Raw genomic sequence first — 20,198 nt, forward strand, 5'->3', positions numbered from 1 at the left:
CTGGTTATTCCTTTTAGACACCGCGATGCAAACTTGGATCCTTCCCTTCGTCTCTCCTCTCAGATTGCAGGCTTGTCCAATATTCCTTTCAGCAGATGTCTCAAAGTTCAGATCTTGTCCATTTTTGCAATACCTTCTTCTTCTTCTTCTTCTTATCGCAGCTGCAGTGTATATTTATGTGCGCATATGTGTGTACCGTTTAACGGTTCGGCTCCATCCTCCCAGGCGAGTGGCCTCTCTTTGCACACCTTTTACGCGCGCGTCACGCTCCCAGGTCTGTCGACAGCACCGGCAGCACTGCGAGGAGTTGTAGTACTAGTAATGCGCGCGACCAGCGGCGGTCTGCAGACGAGATTTTAATGAGGTGGGTTTTTTTTTTTTCACTGCTTGCCTGCCTGCATGTTGGTTGGTATAATGCCTTCTCCCTTTGGCTACAGCGGCACGGAGCGGCGCGGCGCGCGCACGGCACAGTGCGATTGGGTGTCAAAGCGCGCGCGCGCGCACACACACACACACACACACACACACACACACACACACACACACACACACACACGTACACACACACACACACGAGTTAAGTGTCCAGCGTCAGTCTGCTGCGGCTTGTGTAGAAAGGTGGGGGGGGGATTTAAACAGCGTCTGTTGTCACTGCAAGTCAATATGCTCCATTTTACATCCCAGCCGCGTGTCTAAGAATCCCCCCCCTCCTAATCGCTCTCTTTTTCTTTGATATTTGCCTCCAAATGGTGTTTAAAAGTCATGATCGTTATCTGGGTGTACAGTTGTATTTGGCCAAAGAAGGAGAAAGAGAGAGGTGCTCTTGTGTGTGTGAGTGCACGATGCTTGCATAATCCTCTTACTGTTAACATAGACTTCAGACAATAGCATCTGCTGCCCCCCCAACCGCTCACCACAAACTTTGAAAGAATAGCCCTCTTCTCATTGACCCCACAACTTAATGCATTCTCCACAGTTTCACTACTTTATGAGTTTCATCCAATCAGAGAACCACTCAAACAGTCTTTTCATGTGCAACACCTCTCCCTTTATCCCCATCAACAAAAAAAGTACGACCATATAATCACTGCCTTGTGACACTAATCCATTTGTCCTCTTTCTGTGTCTCTCTGCCACAAATATCTAACAAAATGGCCTGCAAAGGACTGACTACCACGCTTCTCCCTAAATTAAATTATTTCAAATATATTTTGAAACAATTAAGACAAAATTCTCCTTTTTTGGACCAAGAAATTACACTTCTGCTTATAGGTCACTGAATGGAGTGACTTGATCCAAGCACCCTCCCTCGATTCCTCAATTATGCGATAAAGATAACCAAATTCTACAACACAAATCCAGCTCTCTGAGCAACCAGAGAGTGAGATCTTGTATGAAAGAGAGCACTGTGAGGGTCAGAGAGACAGAGAATAGGGACTGGCAAAAGAGGGGAGAAGAGAGAGAGAGAGAGAGAGAGGAGGGGGGTGGCTGGGTGTGATCGGATTGAGAGGATGGATGGAGATAGGTGAGGAGTGAAGAGAGGGAGCGAGAGAGTAGAGTGGAGACCGAGGAACAGAAAGATGCTCACTGATGCACTGCCAAACAGAGCAGAACAAAACTGCTTCCGTAGTCGCCACACACACACACACACACACACACACACACACACACACACACACACACACACACACACACACACACACACACACACACACACACACACACACACACACACACACACACACACACACACACACACACACACTCACACACACACACACACACACACACGCCTTCCGCGTGTTAGTATTTATAAAGTGGCTGAATTGACGGCTTTTATGTACGTTTTTATGTCGTCAGGATGGACTGACAACAGGACTAAAGAGCAGTAGTGCGTCCTCGTGCAGGATGAACAGATGGATCTCACCGAGTAGCAGAATGAAAAGAATAGCGCACCTCGTTCAACGCCAAGCTCCGTGTGTGCATGTGCCCTGTGCATGTTGTGCTAAGGCCATGTTGGGCTTCTTCCCATTCGGTTCCTGTTCAAAACAGCGAGGGGTGAACAGGATGATCCTCCGGTGCACACTGTGCATAGCTGGAAATGCTGTGACTTCCATTCCATGGACAGAAGAGAAAGGTATCTTTCACCTCACACCTGTAGAGCGTGTACCTGTCAAGTGACAATGTGTTTTTACAGTTTTTACAGATGCAGCAGCATCCGTCATCCATTTTAACAAAGAATCTTATCGTATTTAGTCATGTCCTGTTCATTGCAAATCTGGACATGTTGTTCAACGAATGATGCCTCAAGACTTATCTTTCGGAAACAGATGATTGGTTCTCTGGCTTGTATTCTGTGATAACGTATCAGAAACCTGCAGTCAATAAGAAAGACGCAATGACAATCTAAGCACCATGGAAACATCCATTCATCCATCCGTCTATCCATTGTCCATACTGGCTCTTCTAGAAACAATGGCAGTTGATATAGGGCAGGAGACACCCTGTGCATGTCCGCCCAGTCCGTCACCGGACAATCACTGAGAGACAGATCGTCACACACGTTCACACTCACATCCACTTGATGCTTGATCTTCATTTCTACGAGGAATAAAGACCATGAAAACGTGATCTTGCAATCCTTCTGAATTCCTGCACAGGGAGAACATGCAAACACAGAAACCCTGATTTGAACCAGGGGCATTCTGGTATGTTCACCACACCACCACTGTGCAACTCACCATGGGAACAGACTAATCAAATTATCCAGCTCAGGAGATTGAAAATGGCCTGCCCTGTGACATCCTTGACCTGTGTGGATCTGCTGCTGCGCTTTGGTCCTTAAGCCTCTATTGTGTATAATAACAACTTTATGACAGAGGCTTTAATTTCAAGCACAGGGTGATGGTCCTCTGAATTTTAGCTCCTCTTACTGTTATTAGAAATTGGAACACATATTTGCTGATCATATTTTTTCTTTAATTAAAGATGCATTTTTTTTTATAAGCAAACAGTACATCTTGCAGTGCCACTGCAGTGTTTTAGCATTTGTTATGAAATACCAATATTAGAATGCAATTTAAATGTTATTTTATTATCACCAACCAGGGGTGTGTGTGTTATTACATTTTATATTTTTGGACACACATGGTTCAAGCGTGAATTTTGTTTTTTTTTAAAAGAAAGACTAGAACTAGAACAACTACATTTCTCCTTCCTGAAGAAAGAGTAGAAAAAGTGGCATAAGAACAACCTGTGGATGGAAGTATTCATATATGATTCACGGTGAGCCACCTTCTGCCAGTGTCAGTGGGGCTTTTGTCTCGGTGTTCTGGACGGGCCATTCAGGAGTATCTTTCCCTTCCCGTCAGGCTGCACTGTGAGTAGTATGACTAACTCTCACTCAAACCTCCCATGACCATCTCCATAGTTTTCCTCCTCTTCAAATTTTGCCTCTGGTATGTCTATTGTCATTGTGATGTGCATGTCAAAATGTCTATCTTTTTTTTTATTTTCAGCTCTTATTGTGCAGCTGCCATCTTTCATGGAAGAGAGTCCTTCTATTAACTCCCAGCTCTCAGAAACCAGTCTGCTGCAAACTGTCAGCTGTGCATTACATCTGCATGCGTTCATACAAACTGAGCCATTTCCTCAAAGAAGCAAAGCATCTCCATGCTTACTATATAAGAATATGCATTAATACATTCAACTTTTTGAGTTGTGTGAAAATCAGATTCCTAACAGATTCAAATGCTTGAGCCCTGAAATCGCCGTGTTTTTAAAATCTGATTCAAAATGCTCCTTCAGAGATCTTCGTGTGGACCTGGTCTCAAACAGAAAACATTATATGCTCAGCACTGCCCCCAACCGTGAAACAGAGGTACTCCATATTATGTTACCATGACGACAAAGAAACGTCAACGTGAAGTTACCGGGGTGAACAACACCCGACTAATAATCGTTCCTAGCAACACGCAAAACTAAATTAATCGACCCTTACAATGCCTTCCTTCACGTTACTATAAAAATAGTTTGAAGATATCTCAGCCTGCGAAAAATCTGATTTTTTAAATCCCCCCCCAAAAAAACCCAGCGTTGTGACCGGAAATTCCCGGAAGTAGTTTCATGGAAACGGAAACAAACAATCTGCACACGGACGAGGCGCTCGCTGGCAGCAAAACTCGGGAAATATGTTCAAAAACACATTCCAGAGTGGATTTCTGTCCATCCTATACAGCATTGGGAGCAAACCTTTGCAGATATGGGACAAAAAGGTAACTACCACGTCTATATTGAAAAAATGAAGCTGAAATGCGTCAGACTTTGGTATCTTGTCGTGGGAGGCTGTGTTGAAATAACCTACGTAAATACCAAAATATTAACTTGTGATACATTCAGTTGGAATAAGATGTTCCGTTTTTAATCCGAGGCAGTCTTTTAGAATTGGATAAGAAGTGAGTTAGTCAATTATAAGAAGTTGTGACCTCCTCAGTTGTACAACTAACGTTCCCAACACGTTCTCACCCGGGATGATTTGAGTGTGCCTCCTAAAAAAATAGAATATCATCAAGACGTTTTGTGTGTGTTATTAGTTTGTTAGGGTCCTTGCACTTGCCGTGTTTGGACCCGCCTTTTTTTCTTTGAGATACAATAGTTTCATTATTTCTTTTTAGTTCCATAGAACTTTGGACAATATCTTTCTCTTGAAGGTTTTGTGTTTCGAAAGTTTGCATCAATAACGCAAAACGTCTTTTTGTGTGTTTATAGGTAAAGAATGGCCACATCAAGAGAGTCAATGACAATGACATACACTCAAATGTTCTGGAGGTTGAAGGAGCTAATGTGAGGTGAGTGTTTTCTCAACAATAAATTCAGTGAGTACTTGTGAAATGTATTGTTCGCTTAGTCCAGAACTGTTGGATCAATTTTCAAGAATATGTATTTCGGCAGTGCACATGTGTTATTATGTGTCCTAATACACAACTCGTCTCTTGTATTTACAAGATTCCCCTAATTTCTCCATTTGAACTTTCTCTACTACAGTACAACCTATATCACATGTCCGGCAGATCCCAAGAAGACTCTTGGCATCAAGCTGCCTTTTTTGGTGATGATCATCAAGAACCTCAAGAAGTATTTCAGCTTTGAGATTCAGGTACAGATGCAGACATCTTATTTTATTGTTGGCAAAACGTGAATCCTGGGCTCATGGTCACTGGTGTGTTATTTGTCTGCACATTTCTTCACAACTTTCAGGTGCTGGATGATAAAAATGTTCGCCGCCGGTTTCGGGCGAGCAATTATCAGAGTACAACTCGAGTGAAGCCGTTTATCTGCACCATGCCCATGAGGTTGGATGATGGTTGGAACCAGATACAGTTTAACCTGTCAGATTTCACAAGGAGGGCCTATGGAACCAATTATACAGAGACACTGCGAGTACAGGTTAGTGGATTAAAACATCTGAATCAACTCCTTCAGACTCTTTTTTTTTTTATGCTGATGTCTCACCCGTTTTTCCAGATTCACGCAAACTGCCGCATCAGGAGAGTCTACTTCTCGGACAGACTGTACTCTGAGGATGAACTCCCAGCGGAGTTCAAACTGTATCTGCCTGTCCAGAGCCAAAAGGCAAAGGTGAGACCTCATATTCTTTGAATTACGTGTTCATTCAGATAGTTTGTTTTCCCTGTGGTAAATGGTATTGACATTTCCCATTGTTTCTTACAGCAATAGACCGTCACAACCTGCACTGTTCCAGCAGAGGGAGTCGTATCTGCGTAGCTTTAATTAAGATAAGTTTTTTTTTTTTTTTTCATGCTGTAATTTGTGTTGACTTGTTTGCAAAATAAAGTTTTTTTATGGACTAATGTACTATTTCGATCCATAGTACTATTGCCAAAAACTGGTGTCATGACTTTAGAGGTACACACACATCTTAAAGTTTCTGCTTCCTCCATATATGCCAAACAGTTGAAAACTTTAAAACATGTCAAGTTCAGTACACTAATTGTGTGTCTTCATATTCAGTCAGAATGAAAAGGTTGGTCCAATTAATTTCATGTGTTTCTTTCAGCACAATAAAGATTTAAAATAATGTTTTATGCATTCATGGCTAAAACTGATGAATATGAAAGATAATTCATTGTACCCGGCAGTTCTACTTTCTTTCTGCAAAAGTACAAAGGAAAAGACACAAAGCCCGAGCCAGATATAAACTCTTTATCAAACAGCAAACTTTTTCCAGTGAAAGGTTGTGAAAAGTATTTGCACTCGCAAAGCATAATCTCGGTTTCACTTTGGATTTCTTTCCATATTATGAAGACGACACCAATACATTCATCTGACTATATTGCATCATAGAAATAAAAAAAAAAAAATTGGCAGCTCCATCACATTTATTGATGAAAAAGTTGTAGAAATCAAAGAAACTTAAAAATGAAATAACAAAAAAGACATGTATCCATAATCAAAATGAAGCCTCTCCCCTTATAACATTTAGTCTTAAATTACTGCTGTAAACAAACATTTATAAAGAACATTCAGTTTGGTTACATTTGAATGTCGGGGTAAGAAGTTCTCCAAATAAACCAAGACACTGCAAATATTTCCACTTGCTACATGGAGTATTATCAGGATAAACATTTTTCTTATTCTCTATATTCAAATTGAAGTATTTTGCTTTAGAACAATTGGCATCTTTTTCAAATGCAAGTAATTTTTTTCACAGCAGGCACTTGTTATTTTCATTGAGGAATGCCAACACGCAGTCTGTTTGACAACTGCTGTTGTAATCAGACAACAACTGTGTTTTCCCTGAAACATCTTCGATGAGAGAAGAAAAAAAAAAGTAAAGGTTCAAATTTATCGCGTTCATTGAAGAAGAAGAAAAAACGTCTCAACATGAAATAACAGAACTTGTAATACAAAAATGACAACAGTGTCCGGCTCAACAGGCTGCTTGATTCACACAATTTTACTACAGCAGCTTTCTGTGTCGTAAATTATACATAAACCACATAATATAGTCAACAAGTAAATCACAGAAATAATAATCCAACAAAACGACAGCTCGATTTAAATTTACATTCATAGAAATCTATTGCTTATGTCAACGGCATGCATCTCTTTAAAGTGCAAAAAACGTTCATTGGCTCAAACATTTAAATCAAACGAATACATTAATAACTTAACAAAACAATGCAACGCGTCATTTTCAAGATGGCACAATTCAAATGCATACAGTCGAGAAAATCAAATGGAATACAAAGCAGACAGAAGATAAAGCCAAGGCAAATAACACAGCAGCAGTTTACACTGTTAACACCAACAGCTTGCATTGATTGTGTTTGCAGAAACAGCAGAAGAGAGGCTGCCTGTGGGTCCAAACCTCACTTTTATCTGTTTCAAGGAAAGGATTCTTGCTTTCTTAAGAGTTTTTTGGCCTTGAGAAGCTTTCAACAGGTTTGTAATCTAATGTCCTCAAACACTGACAAAGACAGACGTCTATAAAGGACAACAGGAATTGTTAAAGTGAAGAAAACTGGACATAGAAATAGTATGTTCATGCTTTATGCATCGATTCACGATCCGGTCCCATCTTGTGCTCACTTGGCAGCGATTCACATTTGTAGCGACTGGCGGTTTATGCGTTTGAGCTTTGACTCGGCTGGAGTGCTTGGTTGTACGAAATGATCTTACATCTGGATGTTTTTAAGTTCTTTCATAGCCCAAAGCAGGCGAGTTGAGTTCGCTCCACATGACCTGTGTTTGAGCGTGCAACCAAAGCGGAACAGATTTAAATAAAGTCATACAACAGAGATGAGAAACTAAATGACAAACTTTAAAGTTGTTTTACAACTTGGGCTCAGAATTAAATGTTGAAACATCCAAGAAAATAGAATTTATCATAAAATGTTTGTCACTTCAGGGGCTGACGTATTACATGTGGACTTGAACTTGACATCTTCCACTTCTTCGGACTGTTTTTCTTTTCCTGATGTACTGTGGTCGGTTCATTATAGTGCAAAATAAAACACTACTAAAGCTACTTCTGCCGTCAACTTGACAGCACCGTCACCTCAACAGGATTATAGATTCTTTGAGTGGCTTCTCCCGCAAGGCCGTCCGTTTACGTGCCGCTCCCATGATGAATGACATAGTAGTCATGGACGTACATCAGCACGGCGACAGGTTGTCCGATGATGAGAGAGACCCACACGGCTGCATTGCCATAGTTGCCATTGAGAAAGCGACTCACGAACCAAGCCAGAGGAACCTGCAGGGGATCAAGACGTCAGTGGCCGTGCAGGGCGGTGCAGACGTCAACCGCGGGGGAGGAAAGTTTAGTGAAAGAGATGCAGCGTGTCTTACCTGAGCCATCATTCCCATGAAGGCCCACAGTCTGAACATTTTAAGAGGAATGCTCACCAGAAACTGAAGAACAAAAGACACGACACATCAATACATATAAAGGGAGAAAAGATGCACATTTGTGTCTGTAGATTTTCACATTTCTCTCTAAATTCACATTACTTTATACGCAGTTCAATTCATAACTACGCATGCCGCAGGTGTGTTTGATGTCGAAGCAAAATAAAATGATAATACTTCTTTAATGTTCATTATTTTATTTGCAAAAAATATCTTTCCTCCAGATACCACTAGAGGGAGCTTGAACACCACAGTTTAAATACCAAAGCATGACATTATCTTTAGACTTACAGCCCTTGTGATTGAATAAAATAGACTTGACAAACAGAAGGAGGAGCCATCACTGCCACACATAAAGTCTGAATGCTGCTGGTTTACCTCGTGGAAGAAGGCAGAACCCAGGAAGACAGCGGTTTGAGCCAGACGCCTGTTGACCCCCCATCTCAACATGGGCTTATAAAAGTGCCTGTGAAACACAATAAACATTATGTTACAGGGATTTGTGAATCTTTGTGTGTAAGATTTCCCGCTATTAAGAATCCCGCCTTTACTACTTCATTGTTTCATGTATTTAATAAAGAATGCACAAGGTCGGAGTTAAATACAGTATACAGAATAAATAACCCATTCCAGTAGGTTTGATACTCACCTCAGGCACCATTTGTGCACTGGGATGTTCCAGTTGGCCCAGAAATACGTTACAGTTTCCGAGTTCCTTAAGGAATGAAACAGAAGTTTAAGTTTCTTCACTTCCAGGCAATACGCCGGTCTGAATCCCTTCATTGATATGTAATCCTGTGTGGTCTAATTATCCACACGCACGCTACTCACCACCAGTCCCTGTAGAACTCTCTGTCTCCAAACTGCATGAGCTCTGCCACAAAGTTCATAGAGGAGTGGAAAAACCAATAGAAGAATATTAACCATATGAGATGGTTAGGGACCTGAGGTTGGAGAGGAGAGGGGGAGATGGGGGAGGAGGAAGAGGAAGACAGGGATACGCGTCTGGGTTGGTAGAGGTTGGCGTCACGTAAAGCACATCATCATGACCCTAATGAAGCCCCAATGCGTATGTGAAACATCGCTCAACAAGAAACGGCACCGGGGAACGTGACGGGTGAGGACGAGGTTTATATTTCTACCCATTATGAAGGAAGAGGTCGCCGCTTTAGCTTCAGTACATTCATATCTGTCCTTATGCTCACCGCTAGTTTCAGCAGGCGCTCCACCATCCTAGTAAAGTCCATTTCCTGCGAGGAACAAAGAGACTTATTATTCTCCATTTTCTTGACACGATGCTGGCTTATCGTTGTCTGAATTCAATTTAGGCCAGGGCCTTTTTGTCAGGCTGAGTTAAGGTAGACAGTGAGTCAACATCAAATAAAGTCTATTTTTAATTTAGAACACCAATACAGGTCGATGTAGAAAATCTAATTCCAACAATGAAACATCCATATAAATGTTATAATCATTATCACAATTAAAACATTTTTTTAATGCAGATGTGTGTGAAAGTGACATACCTGGAAAGGTTTCATTGAATTCTGAATAGTTGGAACCATCCACTGAAAAACACATTTGAATACGCCTTTTGTTACATTAATCACAGAGAACAGAGGTTTCTGGAATATGTGCCACATTCATCTTCAGTCATGTGTACATTTGTGCATCGTACCTGTTGTATTAGCCCCACGAGCAGCTGCATGAGGAAAAGCTGCAAGGAAAAGCAGAGTATGATTAAAACACAGGTTAAATTCAAACTCGCATGTCAGTACAGCGCTCCCCTAAATGCTCCCTCTTACCATCTCAAAGAGTCTTCTTATCAAGAACCGCTTGCGTATTCGAGGAGACCGCGGGAAGTTGAGCTGGTAGCAGAGAGTTGGTGCAAAAATAAAGTAGTAGATGTCTGAACAAAAGAAAATATGTCAAGTCAGTCTTTTTATTCAGATGGACTGCTCATACCAGCGCGAGTGATCCTGCGCCAATAAGCAGATGCTGCAACTCATGGAATGGTTTTGATTTGGAAAAGCCTTCTGTGTGGTTACCTCTGTGTGTGAGGTTGCCTGGGTAAGAGACGTGAGCCTGAACGGCCGACCCATTGGAACGCGCCACAGCTGGACCTGGGAAAAAAACAACAAAAAACACAGACATAGCAAACATTCAATCATCATTCAGATGCTTATTATTGACTTCCTGCTGTATATTATTTCTAAAGCACATGCATTGATTCACTTCAAAATACTAGAAAAGTCTCTTTGCTATGCGGCCAGGTGATGGCAGTAGCGGCACAGTTATAATGTGAAGCTCATGCTGAACCAAGTGTTTGTGTGTCTCATTTCTATATATTTTGCGAAAAATACACCACTCGCTGAAGTCTTGATGACGCGTTATTACCTGGGTGTATGTCAATATACTTACACGAGTAGGATCTTGTCAGCTTCTTGGCTTTGGCCTGTCCAATTTCTCGACACCACCTGTTGGCGTCTTGGTACGAGTACAGCTTGAGAAAGAGCACAGTGTAGATGCCGAGGGAGATCACGGCACCCACTGACATACAAACACACGACACGCAAAATTAGGCAACGGGCGAAGGAGGCACATGTCCATGCACATATATAGAATCAAACTCGCATGACTAAAAATTTCCAGCATTCATGACAGCCGGTGCATCGTCAGTGGCCATGCTGTTCATATGCAATTCAAAGTCATGGATTTAATATGTACCTGGTGTCATGGAGGTTACGCGGAGAATTAGAGCTGCAGGAAAGATCAAAATGCATGTCAGGTTAAAAAAGTGAAGGATCCTTCCTGTCGTTTCAGAGATGGTGCCCTGTAAAAAGAAGTTGAGGGGGAAAAAAAAAAAAAGAGGTTTTGTATTTAATGGCACAGCATGGGACAGTCTACTGCTTTCATCTTGTTTTAGATGACACACATCAATGATCACAGTCTAAAGCAGGTACAAAAACTGGGTGGTGCTGCGTTGAAGATATTTTGCAAACTTCATGGACCCCCCCCACAGTGATAGTCCTTCAATCTAACACACTCCGTAGTTTCGAACATCAAAACACTGCAGGAAGAGCTTACCACTGCCAGACGTCTCTCGGTGTAAAAGGCTGCGAGGATGAACACATTTGACACTGAAACACAGAGACAAACTTTTATTAGCTGCAAATAATTACAAATCACAACTTTCATTATGAAGCAACTGGCAATTATCAATAACTATGAACACTTTTGAGCTATGATTCAAGTCATTTGTTGCTCAAAGATTTTTCAGTTTTCACCTATGACACTGATAAAACCAGGTGCTGTCAAGGACGAGGCAATTTCAAACAGGATGTTCTTCATTTGTGTAAATAAATGATAGATTTAATAATCCGTGCGTTAAAAGGCATACACACTATCTAACATTAAATAGGCATTTCTGAGCCGTCTTTGAGAATATGATCTATTAAAAAAAACAAACAAAAAAAACTAAGTCACTGCATCAGATCAGGGTCTTGAAACACTCAATAAATTTAATAATTTCTTCTATCTAATGTAAATATTTGCACAGTGGGAGTTTAATATAATTTGCCACGGTTGTAGTTTATTGGGCTAAAATAAATTGTAGCGGTACAATTCAGACTTCTTACCGATTGTTAGGCAAGCTGCTGGCCAGCTATAGGGGTCCTTTAAGAAGAGAGACACCACTTGAATGGGGTCAACCAGGATGCCATACCTGGAAAAGCATAACAAATCTTAAATAGCAGAATATTTGCACGTGTTACTCAGCCATGATCATTAAATATCTCACACTTATTAAAAAGAAAATAAATAAATAAATGGCTCAAATTTGAAATGATCACAGTTCCTCAACCCGGAGCAGACTACTGGACTGCTTTTAGCAATGAATTTGCAGAGCTGCAGGAGCAGAAGGTCAACTATTAAAGCGTTTGATGATGGCAGGATGTTGGTACCCGAGATGATATGAAGATTATCCAGGAAATCCTGGCTGCCGTTTGCCAATAAGAGTGAAGTCAGTTCTCAAGTTCATATTAAGAGCATAACAGCAACATTGTGGTCCTAAATACAGAGGTAATATAAGGATAACTGCTTCTGGGGACTGCTTGGTGCGCCCTCATCTTCAACAGACAGACTCATTGTTCTAGGTTGCAATTGTATCACGATGGGATTCTTGTTTCCGTCACTTTCACTCTTCTGAAATGCCCTATATAAGGAGTTATATGCATTGAAAATGAGTAATAAGCTTATTGGACTACACTGCTTTCCTGGAAAACTAAAGGTGAATGCAGGTATATGCATAAATGCATGCATTTCCATTCACATGGAAAGGCGAGGAATGGTTCCAGAACCGTTTCACTATGAAGGGAGAGCACCAGCCACGGCGCCGCCGTGCAGCCATAAGCTCAAGTACAGACACAAAAGACAAATACTTAGCTACTTGCCACTTCTGTGGACTGATCTGCTTATTCTAAAGGGCCTTGTGATTAATAAAGTTAAATCCAAGAGCAAATGTGCAAAGGCAAAATTAAATTAATCTAAACTCATCGAATCATAAGTTCCTTGGGGATTCTTTTTTTTTTTTTTTTTAACAGCAAAGAAGAGTAAAGTGCATGCAAATCTGCTTTTTGCAGTTTTGCATGAGCTGTGTGGATGTTTGAAACAGGGCTTCTATGATAGCCACTGCAATGTTTCCTTGTTTTCTGACTGTTCCTTTGGTTTCAAATTGATGCGATTTGTCAAACAATGGGAATACAAGGTAACGAAAGAACAATTTCCAAAAGCGCTTGGTTCCATGCATGCACATCATTTATGTGTAGGTCTGTGTGTAGGTTGCATACTCACTTTATAAGGTTCTCAAGAAAGAGGCGTGCATTACTCAGCACCTGTGGGAGAGGAGGGGGGGGAATAAAAATCGGAGAGAATGAAAATTCAGTTCTTGGCAAAAACAGAAAACTCAGAAAAAGAAATGTTCAAAAAGACTTTTAAGCCTGTTATGTGCCTGACCATTCACTCAATCTGGCCTTTGTTTCGAAGCTGAAAAATGCTCGGCGATAAATCGGGCTTATCATTTTCTTTTCCCACAGCTCTGCTTATGATCAGCCCGCGGACTTAACTGCCTTTGTTTGTACTTGCAGAGTCAGTTTTAATTCAAAACATGTACTAAAATACAGCTTCGACTTTCAGACCCAACAAAGCACACAGCGATACACGGCTTTTCTCGCGCAGAGCAATTTTCGGAGATAAAAAGCAAAATTGAAAGTCAGATGTTCAGTTGTTTCTGGCCTTGTTTTCACGACTAAATTTAGCAGAATGCCCCCGATTCCATCACGGCTTTGGTTACCGTCTGAACCTGCTGCGCCCCGCTCGGTTCAAAAGTGTCAAGTCAAATAGGTTTATGGTTATATTACATGTCTAAGTTTAAAGTCCAGCTTTATCTCGATCGGTTATCGCGGCTTTGTGCGGGAAACAAACACCCAGGAACCGCATATATGAATTTTTTTTTGATAGACTGCAGTAGTCATGTTAATTGTCGCCCAAGTTCACATGATTGTGAAAATACAGGTGCGACACAGAAGAGCGGTGCAGTGTAGCGACTGCGCTTATTGCTCTGCACTGCTAAAAATGGGCTTTTCTTTCCACCCTGCCAGTTGTGGATCAGAGGCTACCTTTGCCTCAGTGACCTTCAGCGTGGACAAGAGAAGATTATCATTAATAATACAACAGACGGGCCGGGAGCCTCCACACAGCGTTTCAACAGAACACTGCAAAGTCTCATTCTGCCAGACTTCAAAAGTTCCAGCTCAGTCCAAACGGGGGTCGAGTCCCAACGTCATCTTCGAGTTTTATATCAGTGTTCCTTTGAATAAGAACAATTATGGAGCATAGAGCAATAATGCCACAAGCCACAGGATTTCTGGACTCTAAACTTTTCTGTGCAACAAACTAGTTTATTTAGTTTTAGCTGCTTCTTCATATCAATTTTGTATTTTCTTTTCCATATGAATACTTTACTTCAAATCTGGTTTCAAAATCAGTTGTAACTTGTTTTTGCGATGCCACTTTTGTATATGGTTTACTTCTTAACAGTTTTGTTAATTCACATTATCTCAATTTTTACTTTTAAAGTTCCATTTTCTCCTTGTATTTTCTAATTCATGTCTTTCCTGATCATCACTCCATCAATCTTCTTTGAATTGATTCAACCTGCATGGAAAAAGTAACATACATTTTGATGAGATTTCTCCACATTTCCCTGACTTTGTTTAAATAGTTCAATAGAACTTTGTAGATCTTTTTTACTGAATGACAAAAAATATATTTATGAAAATTAAAAAAAAAATTGCTGAAACTGTAAAAAAAAGAAAAAGAAAAAGAAAAAGAAAGAAAGAATGCATACACTGAAATGATCCTAAACATCTTGTTAGATAAATTCAGAAAGTCCTGGTGGCTGGAAAACTGCTTCTTTAATTCTGTACTTCCTGGAAATCCATGACTCCGTGACGCTGTAGTGATCAACACGTTGAGTTAAACTATAACTTTATTGGACAGTCGTATCACACTTGGTAGATTGTGGGTTTAAAAATAAAACCAGTAAGCAGAGACCCTGACGCAGAGCCATGTCGAGAGGAAACAAACATGTTGAGTCTGATTCCAAAAAAAAAAAAAAGAAAATCTGGCGGTCCGTTCAATATTTTCCTTTGGTTTTGTTTTTTTCAACTCGACTGAACTCGTTAGTCTGTGGTCAGTGAAAACGATCCAGGGTTTTCCTTGGCTGCACACCAGCGAGACCAACTGAGTGTTTTCTGCTTGACCTGGATTTGATTTTGTCTTAAATAGAGAACAGAGTTAAACCTCTTTTCTTCATCAGTGTCTGTGTGTAGTCTTCTGGACATATTTAGATCTTCCAGTGAAAACTGAAGCGTTTGAAGATGAACAGGAAGATGACGTAGTACTACTGACTGTTTGATCGCTAATAAGAGACGCGGGTATCGTCACAAGTGGCCATTTATGAGCATTTCATAGGGCAAGATCGTATCATGCATAATCTGAAGGAGACAGAATGACCTTCAAAGAATCCCTTTCACTCAGGTTTTCATAAAAAACTACAATGTCAAGAAATAATTGCAGAGAAGAAAAATCCAAATACACCTCTCCAATTTCTCATAATGTGTCCCCACAGCAAACATTCCGGAAATTTAGCTGATATATAAAGAAAAGGTAATTACAGATCGAAGTGTCTAACTGCTCACACACACTGGGTTCCACTTCACACTGATACAGGCTAATCCCTCCGGCTTTCTTTAAAAACTCTGAAGTGAGCCATGGCAGCCGTCCCTGGTCACCATAAAGTGGAGGACTTCGGCCATCACGGCTTTATGAACTTTTAAAGATGGGATTAATCCCGTCACGTCACTGCAGACATGGTTCAATGTCAAGAATAAATACAGATTCATTCACTGTCCATTTAAATTGCATTGGGATTAAGGCGCAACCAGATATTTGTATCCTTCAAGTTCATCAAATTACTGACACACAGACAGACAGACAGACAGACAGACAGACAGACAGACAGACAGACCAAAAGTCCTGTTGCCCTGAGGTGACCTGAGCTCACAGATGCACTATTAAATGGGACACATCTGTGATCAACATTGTCCAAATGAACAATCCTGATTCTACATCAAAGGACAATTGAATTATTTCAACAGAGCGGCTCTGACACAGTACATCATGAAACAAGATGCTTTCCACTGAATCTTCAATATCATGTGGCACAGTTGCTGCACTGCACCAGAGCCTTCCAGCTATTTCAAAAGAAGCCACCAATAATTTATTGTGTGCTTTTCTGCTTTCGGAACAAGCCTACGATGTCAATGTGTAGAGATCCCTGTCAGCTGGTGTTTGTGAGCATGCACCCTGATTTACATGCAAGGAGCTGGTAATGAAAATGCCCCTGCGAGAAAATAACTTGGTCTTAGGTTTGTTAGTAATTGAAAAGGAATAAAAAAAATCACTTAAATGTTTAAGTATCTTGGTTTCACTTTAGGCAAATGCTTTTTATAACAAACAAATAAACAAACATGCATTGGTATGCCCATGCTATGATTTAATAAAATACTACCCAAATACTTACGGCTACCATATTAAACCAATACCATGCGCTCAAAGGCATTATTAGCCACTTCTAATGACTACACTAATCATAGGAAGAATATTTAACCAAACTGTAACATATCAGCAACAGTTGAGTAACGGTACACGTGGTTAATTTCCTCATGTTGTGACAGATAACAGAAAAACACAACTTATCTTACTTCTTGCAGGCAACACAGTCAGGATATGTTGCAACAAGAAATGACAGACCTAATACCATATCCCAGGAGGATGTGTGTCCTTGAGATGACTCTTTTGGTTTTGGCACGATATAAATAACATTTAATTATTGGGAACACAAAAAAAACCTGACTTTTTGAAGAGTCAGTTTTCAACTAAGACTTTGTACAGCCACACAAGTAAAAACATTTAAAAAAATTAGTCAAATGACACCATTATGTGGTATTTCTTTATGCTAAAATACATTTAAACAGGGATTCTGTAAGAGGTGATACAATCTTGTATCAAGATAAACATTAACCTTATTCGTCTATATTTTATGGCTACTGTGACTAAATATTTTTCATATTTTCAAAATAAACATCTCAAACAGGTTGCTGTGTGCAGTACCTGCCAGTCGGAGACATTTTTCCAAATCAGTATTTATTAATTTATAGCAGAAGTGTCCCGTTTTGTCATTATTTACCTCCATTATTAAAAACCTACACAAACAGTACCTATTTCAATATGGTGCTTCCAAATCTTCTGAGATTACCATTTACTCATCGTGGTTTGGAATCAGCAGGAAAAAACCCAAAAAAACTAAAACGAGGACAATACCAAATACTGTCAATTCTTGGATGAAGGCGAAATGGTCAGTTTTGCTCACCAGCATGATGACGCACCAGTTGAGGATTCCTCTGTAGTTGCTGTAGCCACTCGCTGAGCTCAGGAGAGACTCCTGAAGGACGTGGCAGCTGGAAACATACAGCCAAAAGTCGTACTGGTGAGTTTCACGCTATACAAAGCTCTTTTTCACTTGCCTGTTTATCTCCATAGCAAAGGCAGAAAATTATTGGCCACATCCTCCAGCAATTCTCAAAACCTCAATTCCGCAACATTGAGTGCCGTGTTAAATCGACAATAAAGAGGCATATTGACACTGCGCCCGTGATTGTAGTGGAGTTTAGACTTGATTCTCATCTTGCAGGGCACTGATAACTCATAGTGAGTAATGACCCCCCCCCCCCCCCCCCCCCCCCACAGAACTGATTAGTTAGGGTCCAAAAGAAGGAAATACAAGTGACAATGATGAACTATACAGCACCCATTTCATAGAGTTTCACTCGATTTTCGGTTGAGAAACACTTGTGTTTGCTCTACTTAATCATGGGTGAGTTGTGAAAATGTGGGTTAAAGGTAGTGGCCACAGGAATACTGTGAAAACTGAATATTTAGCTGATAAGATATTTTATACAGCAACACAGACATCGATTGAAATTTTAAAAAAACGACAAGAGCAGATAGAGAGAAAAGCACATTTATTAATCAAGAATTGGTGAAAATGTTAAATGTGGTCATTGTTCCAGGAAACTCAAGTAAAGACACTTGATAGTCATATTTAGTCACTCCTGGACAAGAGTTGAAAAGGTGAAAGGAAAAAAGAGGGACAAACCTAAAAAGATGGCTGATAGCCAGACTGAATCAATAGACCTTATATGAAGTGGATAAAACATGTGTAACTCAAGTGCAGAAATTAGAAATTGTTAGAAGAGACACAGGCAAGAAAGAAGAAAGTGCAGTCGGAGAGCAACTGAGAAACTCCAGAGTTGCGAAACCTTCAGAGAGGGTTTGAAATTTGAACAGAACAATCATGAAGTGGTTTTAAAAATGTGGACGTGACTGAGAAATGGGCGTGGTGCTACCAGAGAGTGAACGTTTGTGTTTTGGGCAGGATTCAGGCTATCGTGTCTTTGAATAATACGTATTATTATGTCTTTTAAAAGAACATCACCTGTTCTCCCAGCATACAGCAACCACTCTCACCGTGACAGAAGAAGTGTCTTATGTAAAGAAATACATTGGTTTTCTTGATTAATGGGTTGATCGCTCCATGTTCAGGGTCATAGGTTCAAAGTGCCGACTACCGCTTCGCTATATTCAAACGGAGGTCCAAAATTAAAACAAAAACAAAAAACAACTTAGTTGGTGTAAAACAATACAAAAAAAAGTGAAAAAGACTTTGAAAGGATTATCCAACCAGCCAACATTTTTGTTAATGGTGCCAAAAGAGCAAAGGTGATTGATTATTCAATATTAGCATTACATCTATCCAAACGAGAATAATTGCACAGGTTTTAAACTAGAAGATGAATCAATATATGCCATATTGTCCCGGATTTGATGAGGAATTATGTGGCACAACCTGGTTTGGAAATCATCTGCTTATATTGAGGCCGAGATGTTTTGTCATGTGTGGAGTGTTGGAGAAGAGATTGCACTCAGCACTTTTAATGTTTATCTCTGAGGTTAAAGCTTGAAGTAAAGTCAACTTGGACTTTCTAATATTCTGGCCACGATCAAACCCCAACCTCCAAATATGTGTAAAAGTATAAACCTAAACTGGCCCATGTGAAACCATTGATGTTTGTGTTTGTTTTTTTTTATCTTAAGAGAACTTGTATATTCTAAATGTGTACGGTCTCCCATGTGATTCTGTTTTCATACAGACTATTTTGATCTTTTTTAAGAGACTCTGAAAGGAAACGAACACCAAACCTCTGTCTATTTGGATCTGTAATTCTTAAAGAGCGTCTGTGCGTAACGCCTGGCCGGTTACCTGAGCCTGTCGCTCGGCTGCTCCGCCTCGTTCCCCTGAGTCCTCGGACCGTTCGAGTCCGCCTGCCGCCCCGCCGCTGTCCCCGGCTCTTCGTCAACCTTCCCGTAGCCGATCGCCGTCTTGGGCACCGCGTCTTTCTTTCTGGCCTTACCAGGCGACCCGGTGCCGTCATCCCCCGCATCCTGGTGCCATTTGCTCCCGTTGGCATGCTTCACGCCGGCCGACCCGTGGATGGTCGTCCTCCTCCGCCGCGTCAAGGGCCCCGACATCCCGCCTCTGTCGCTCATTCCAGCGGCTCCAGTCACGCACTTTTCTACCTCCCCGCCAACATGGCTGGATCAGCCGCCGTCAGTCGTGCCTGCGTGTCAGTCTGCGCGGCTTTGAGGAGAAGCTACACGAGCAGTCGCGGTGGAACTTGCGCACGCTCTCGCCGTGGCGGTGAATGAAGTCCGCTACAGGCTCAAGGTGCAGTCTCCTCGACAGGGTTGCCAGATCCGCGTTGTCCAGATGAAATCCCCCTATTGAATCACCAATTTCTGTTTCTGAGTAAGATAAGCATACAAACTAAAAAACAAAAAACAAAACATGAATTGTATATTTCATTCCAAATTGTATTGGCTTCGAAAATCTTAATATTTGCTTGAATAGTGAATTCCCTAAGGAGTAATTTAAATGTGTATACAGTGTTTTTCTTCTTTGTTTGTCTGAAGAAAACATGGATTAAATGATAGCCTTCAAACATTGAGATGAACAAACCTTTCAGACCGAAGCATATAATGACCAATGGATTATGTTGTTATTTAAGTTATTTACTCATTTATCCAAT

At 40.8% G+C, this 20,198-nt stretch overlaps 2 protein-coding genes across 2 annotated transcripts; one reads left to right on the forward strand and one right to left on the reverse strand.

Moving 5' to 3' along the window:
* Positions 1 to 4,144: 4,144 nt before the first annotated feature.
* cfap20 (cilia and flagella associated protein 20) lies at positions 4,145 to 5,867 on the forward strand. The gene is made up of 6 exons (XM_080515498.1): positions 4,145 to 4,274; positions 4,768 to 4,847; positions 5,044 to 5,155; positions 5,257 to 5,445; positions 5,524 to 5,637; positions 5,731 to 5,867. Exons 1-6 carry the CDS (start codon positions 4,191 to 4,193, stop codon positions 5,734 to 5,736), a joined length of 585 nt encoding a protein of 194 aa, XP_080371624.1. The 5' UTR covers positions 4,145 to 4,190; the 3' UTR covers positions 5,737 to 5,867.
* Positions 5,868 to 6,298: 431 nt separating this feature from the next.
* On the reverse strand, positions 6,299 to 19,641 carry dgat1a (diacylglycerol O-acyltransferase 1a; the record flags this gene model as incomplete). The annotated part of the gene is made up of 17 exons (XM_080515602.1): positions 6,299 to 8,278; positions 8,374 to 8,436; positions 8,812 to 8,899; positions 9,083 to 9,148; positions 9,265 to 9,377; positions 9,639 to 9,683; positions 9,957 to 9,998; positions 10,109 to 10,147; positions 10,236 to 10,339; positions 10,479 to 10,553; positions 10,852 to 10,980; positions 11,158 to 11,263; positions 11,518 to 11,570; positions 12,069 to 12,154; positions 13,282 to 13,322; positions 17,423 to 17,510; positions 19,373 to 19,641. The coding sequence occupies 17 exons, from the start codon at positions 19,639 to 19,641 to the stop codon at positions 8,132 to 8,134; spliced, it is 1,554 nt and encodes a 517-aa protein (XP_080371728.1). The 3' UTR covers positions 6,299 to 8,131.
* Between the last annotated feature and the right edge of the window lie 557 nt (positions 19,642 to 20,198).

The sequence above is a fragment of the Blennius ocellaris genome (genome assembly GCF_963422515.1).
Source record: "Blennius ocellaris genome assembly, chromosome: 20".
In the NCBI taxonomy this organism is placed as follows: domain Eukaryota; kingdom Metazoa; phylum Chordata; class Actinopteri; order Blenniiformes; family Blenniidae; genus Blennius; species Blennius ocellaris.

Bases quoted from the DNA above. Each gene is read 5' to 3' on its own strand.
- cfap20 (XM_080515498.1), top strand. From the start codon at position 4,191: ATGTTCAAAAACACATTCCAGAGTGGATTTCTGTCCATCCTATACAGC. The intron at 4,848-5,043 runs GTGAGTGTTTTC...TCTCTACTACAG, and splicing joins GTTGAAGGAGCTAATGTGAG to TACAACCTATATCACATGTC. The intron at 5,446-5,523 runs GTTAGTGGATTA...CCGTTTTTCCAG, and splicing joins CAGAGACACTGCGAGTACAG to ATTCACGCAAACTGCCGCAT.